General features: G+C 46.9%; 1 protein-coding gene across 1 annotated transcript in view; it reads left to right on the top strand.

Moving 5' to 3' along the window:
- The window catches only part of LOC109937996 (phosphofurin acidic cluster sorting protein 1-like), a 164,840-nt gene extending 159,553 nt beyond the window's left edge, over positions 1-5,287 (top strand). Inside the window, exons 20-23 of the mRNA XM_048596611.1 lie at positions 204-342; positions 1,433-1,656; positions 3,109-3,222; positions 4,892-5,287. Of these exons, the coding sequence (XP_048452568.1) occupies positions 204-342; positions 1,433-1,656; positions 3,109-3,222; positions 4,892-5,007 (593 nt within the window). The 3' untranslated portion in view covers positions 5,008-5,287. The remainder of the gene's footprint in view (positions 1-203; positions 343-1,432; positions 1,657-3,108; positions 3,223-4,891) is intronic.
- The last annotated feature ends 351 nt before the right edge of the window (positions 5,288-5,638 follow it).

The raw sequence follows: 5,638 nt of genomic DNA on the forward strand, positions 1-5,638 counted from the left end.
TGTACACGGGGCTGTGGGTAGAGTCAGTGATGGGGGGAGAGTGTACATGGGGCTGCGGGTAGAGTCAGTGATGGGAGGGAGAGTGTACACGGAGCTGGAGGATGAGCCAGTTGCTTGGTGAAACATGTTCTGAGTCCTGACTGCTGCCTATTGCAGATTAAACACAATGAGCTTTTTAATAACAGCTGGGTTCTGTTTTTCAGTGGACTCGGATGATGCCACTTTGTGTAATGTTGGTATCTTGTCTCCAACACCAACGTCTAGCAGCACAGCCTACACAAAGGATATGAATGCCACCCCACCACCTTCTCCATCTGTCTCAGGAGTCTTGTCTGGAGCTTGGTAAGGATTCATACAATGAATTGCTTCGCTGATGTCTCGCCATTTCCCAGTTTGGTACTGAGCCGATAGCTCATCCCTCAGACTGTGATGGGTTGGCAGCAGCTGCTTTGATCACGACCCGTGTTCAGGGAGAGGGGATTTCAGTTAGGGAACAGCATCACAGATACCAGTCTTCAGCCAATTCGATTCACTCCACGGGATATCAAGAAACGGTTGAAGGCACTGGATACTGCAAAGGCTACGGGCCCTGACAACATTCCGGCAATAATACTGAAGACTTGTGCTCTAGAACATGCCGCTCCCAGTACAGTTACAGCACTGGTATCTACAGCATGAAAGAGGCCCTTTCGCAGCTCATTACCACCTTCTTAACAGCAACTAGGGATGGGCATTAAATGCAGATCCAGCCAGTGACACTTCAGGAAGGGTGTGAACTCATTGGATGGAGTGCAGAAGCATTTTACAAGAATGGGTCTAGCAACAAGAAACTTCAGTGATGAGGATAAATTGGAGAAGTTGAGACTGTTCTCCTTACAGAGGAGAAAGCTGAAAAGAGATTTGATTGTAGTTTTCAAAATCATGAAAGGTTTGGACAAGGTAGAAAGGAAGAAACTGGTTTTGTTCATATAAGGATCATGAATCAGAGGGCACAATTTTAAAGTGTTTTGCATAAGAAGTAAGTAAGAGGGCAAACAAAACTTTTTCAGAATGAGTTGTTAGGATATGGAATGTACTGCCTGGAAATTTGGTGGAGGCAGGTCCAATTGCGGCTTCAAGAGGATATTGGTTGGTTATTTAAATAGAAAGAATGTGCACTGGATGGGGAAAAGGCAGGAGATTGGCACTAAAGCAAAATACTCAGAGAGGTGGTGCAGACACAATGAGCTGAATGGCCTCTCTCTATACCATTTTCTGTGAATGTGGTGGGCATTTTGGTGGATCCCTTGTCCACCAGGTATGACAGCAGCATAGGGCCTAGCAGGCAGGGTAACCTGAGCTGCGGCTGAGTGAAGTGTGAGTGCTTTCAGTCTGTGAAAATCAGCACACTGCCTCTTACAGAATCTCTCCCTCTCCTTGGTTCCATTTCCAGCTCGCCAGGGACTGGAGTTGAAGTGATGGGCCTGCAGGTTGATTACTGGACAACACAGCTGCCCGATAAGAAAAGAGATGGTGATAAACGGGACATTGGCAACAAGAACACCCTGAAGAGCAACTTCCGGTCCCTACAAGTGACCCGGCTACCTAATGGTGGAGAGATGGTACCACCAGCTACCATGCTGATGACGGTGGTAACCAAGGAGAAGAATAAGAAAGGTGAGAGTAGAGTGAGGCCAATGGCAGTCCGGTTCCAGTGGGGTGACTTGTTAGAGGGACAGAGACAGAACTGCATGAGGGCAGATATGGAACACACTGAGACCACTGCCTGTTACTGTCGAATGGAAAATGTTGAGCTTATCAAGGTGACGCAGCAGGACCAAATCCCTTCTGCTCTTAGCTGCCCAGGTGAAATCCATCTAATCTCAGAGTAATAACTCCAGCCACACACCAGTCTGACATGGTTCCACTTCCTACAGCAAACTGTCTAAATTATACTTGTTGAGCTGTGATCTTTCACCCAGTAGAATCAGATTTGGTGCAGCATAAATCCAGGAGACTGAGGCTATATACTAACCCCCCACCTTACACTGGATTTAACACCAAGTTCCATAGGTCTGCCCCACTGGCCATTCAGTGCTCCCGTCTCACCTCCTATTGGGTTTATGCCACAAGCAGTGAACTAATTATCCTCCTTGTGTGTTCAGAAGTGGCTTTAGTGAGGACCACTGTCCCCTTGGAATCAGGAACTTATGGGTTCAAGTCTCACACCAGAGATTTGGTTGGTGCTCTGGGAGAGAACTGACTTTCCAGGAAGGAATTCCAGATTTTAGGGCCCACATTTCCCTCTGATGATAGAGTGATTGAAACCAGGGATAGAGGGCAAAGGCCAGAACTATGTCCACCTGGGCCCTGCCAAGGTTTGGAAACCCAGGATTAAAGCTGTCTGCCTGGGTGTTCTTCACAGTTTAAAGGGGATCAGAATGAAAAGTTTCCACAGCCCTGTTTTGGGCTGCACTGTGCTATCAATGTCTCTCTGTCTGGCTGTGGTGTTTGCTGTCTCAGGAGATCCCATGGCAGGGCAGTATTGTCAGAGATTCTTCTGGGGACCAGTATGTATTCATTAATCAGCTTTACTGAAACCAGTTTGCTGCTCGTTGCTGTTTCTGGGAGCAAGTTAGCTGCTGCATCTCTACATAGCAACAGTGACTGTCCTTTTCATGGACTTCACTGGCTGTAATACACTACAGGACATGCTGCACGGGTGAATATTGTCACACAAATAGATGTTTTTATTTCTTAATTTAAATTACAGCACAATAAGATTCCCACAGTATTGTCCTTAAATATTTTGGCTGTTGTACCTCCCAGCGGTCTAATGGATGAGATGCAGAATTGCTCCTTTTGCTAATTGCCATGTTTGTACACAGCACATGTCCAGAGAGACATTGATTTTCGTTAACAAGCCTATTGTCTCATCTTTTTATCGGGTAATGATTCACGCCTGCATGTTACAAAACTGTCTCCTCTCACTCTTCCCTGGAATTGTGTGTGTGAGGGCACCTATACCACATCAGGACCAAGGGAGAGGAGTCTGACAGGGAGACATGTCTCTTACTGAGTGAAATGTGCGTGTGTGTGAGTGAGTGTTATTTTTCTCTCCCTTTCTAGTGATGTTTTTAAGTAAGAAACCAAGGGAGAAAGAGCTGGACTCTAAGAGCCAAGTTATTGAAGGAATCAGCAGATTAATCTGTACTGCTAAACATCAGCAGACCATGCTCAAAGGTAAGAAACTAGTCATTAAGATCAGCTTGCTGCCCTCTGGTTAAATACTGTACAGTACATAGGACAGTGAGCACAGTGAAACCAGCACAGTTTAACCCATATAACCCACCCTGAATACTGTATACAGTGCTGGACAGATGCACAGAGACCATATAAAATAAATTTAGGGTGAATGTTTTGAAGAATTAACTTCCATGGACTGGCCTCATGGCTGGAATGATGATGACGATGACAATCAGGAAAAAATTCACTGTGGAATAGGGAGTCTTTGGTTCCTTCCTGATCACTGTGACTTCGTAGAGCCTGGACAAGGGATACATCAAGGCCCTAAGCTGGCAGTATTTAGCCTGCTGTGCTCAGGTCAGGGGCTAGGGCTTTCTGTTCCTGGCCCACATACACAGATGGAATTTCCTGCTCCTCTGATGCTTCCTGGCCTGCTGTGTTCTTCCAGCTCCACACTGTGTTATCTCTGACTCCAGCATCTGCAGTTCCTGCTATCTCCAAATGGACTGAATGCCTTGGCTGTTGCTGTGCTGTACTGTTGCTGCCATCTAGTGCTCAAGAGTATGATAACAGGGCCTGCTTATCCTAAAGAGAAAACAAGGAGAAAGAGTTGACTGAGATAACAAGGTGTAGAGCTGGATGAACACAGCAGGCCAAGCAGCCTCAGAGGAGCAGCCCATCCAGAGTTGTGAGAAATCTTTGCCAACAAGAGAGCAGGTGCACCATGACAGCTAGCAACCATTGTCAGAATAATCTATGCTCAAACAGAAAACCTTCTATCGATCAAAGTCCTCAGGCAGCTTCTGTTCCAGCTCCCAGACTCCAGAGCTGAGGGCACAGGAGTTAATACTAATATAAAAGAGTTTACTCGATTGGGAAGGCATCCTCTTCCATCCTACAGAGAAATCCTTACAAAATGATACAACCATAAAGTAGAAGAGGGTTCATAATTCCTCATAGATAGTAAGAACTGCCAATGCTGGAGTCTGAGATAACAGTGTGTGGAGCTGGAGAAGCGCAGAAGGTCAGGCAGCATCAGAGGAGCAGGAAAGTTGACGTTTCTGAGGTTCTGAACAAGGGTCCCGACCCGAAATGTCAGCTTTCCTGCTCCTCCGATGCTGCCTGGCCTGCTGTGTTCCTCCAGCTCCACACTGTGTTATCTCATTATTCCTCACCCTGTGGAAACAGACCTCCTGACCAGAGAAAGTCTTTATCTCTCCCATCACCCTCTCCCCTCCATGCTGCGACTGTCCCTCAGGGTCACGCTCTGACCTATAGGAGCTGCTGCTCAGCCTTGCTGGAGGGAGCGTGCAGTATACAAATCTCCAGCTGCTACTGTCTGCTGTGACGCTGACCTGGTTATACATCTATGCAGCTCCGTCACTACAGCACTCCGAGGTCTCCATACTCCCCTCAGTTCCTGCATCTAACCCATCCCTTCCTGAAATGTCCATGTCTCTCTTCCACTCCGGCCCCTCCAGAGACTTGTCTGTCACCCACGGTTTAGCTGACCTGCTGGATATGGGCCTCAGTCTGGTTTTACTGATAAATGCCAGAAGATGTTTGATGACATGAAGGGCCCAGTGGATGATGAGGGTGAGGGAAGGCTAATGTGACGAAAGGGGGAGCAGTCTCTCTGTGCTTCATGTTGTGTCCTGTCTTCTAGTCTCCATCGATGGAGTCGAATGGAATGATGTCAAGTTCTTTCAGCTGGCTGCACAATGGCCCACTCATGTGAAGTACTTCCCTGTAGGAATATTCGGCTACTCAAAGACTGCGTGATAGTTGGGATCAGACTCTGGGCAGTGCTGCCTGACCTTTACCTGTGGAATAACTTCAATTCTGGCACTCACCTGGTGGGTTTTTTTAATTTAAAAGCCAGAGAGAACATTTGACACTTTTTTTTTAATTTAAGAGCTACATGATTCAGCGTGGATCACAGACTGTGAGGGCCAGGGCCAGCTAATCCTTACAGATGCACTTTCCAGAACATTGTTGTCTACCTGAATTCATAACTTTGAAATAAAGAAAAAAAAACAGGAAGAAAGCTCCTGGAGTAAAACTCAGTGGAATGGTATCATACAGCACTCTTATAAACTGTCACAGACACTTCACCCTCCAATCTCTTACTGTTTATACCATGTGTATACTCAAACATTTATGTACGTGAGACTCAGTGTGTATGTTCAATTGTACCCCAGTGAGAGTCAGTGTCTGTGGGACTGTACCCCAGTGAGAGTCAGAGTGTGTGGGACTGTACCCCAGTGAGAGTCAGTGTGTGTGTGGGACTGTACCCCAGTGAGAGTCAGTGTGTGTGTGGGACTGTACCCCAGTGACAATCAGTGTGTGTGTGGGACCCTGTACCCCAGTGAGAGTCAGTGTGTGTGTGTGGGACTGTGCCCCAGTGAGAGTC

This window comes from Rhincodon typus, chromosome 5 (genome assembly GCF_021869965.1).
Source record: "Rhincodon typus isolate 14 chromosome 5, sRhiTyp1.1, whole genome shotgun sequence".
Lineage (NCBI taxonomy): Eukaryota > Metazoa > Chordata > Chondrichthyes > Orectolobiformes > Rhincodontidae > Rhincodon > Rhincodon typus.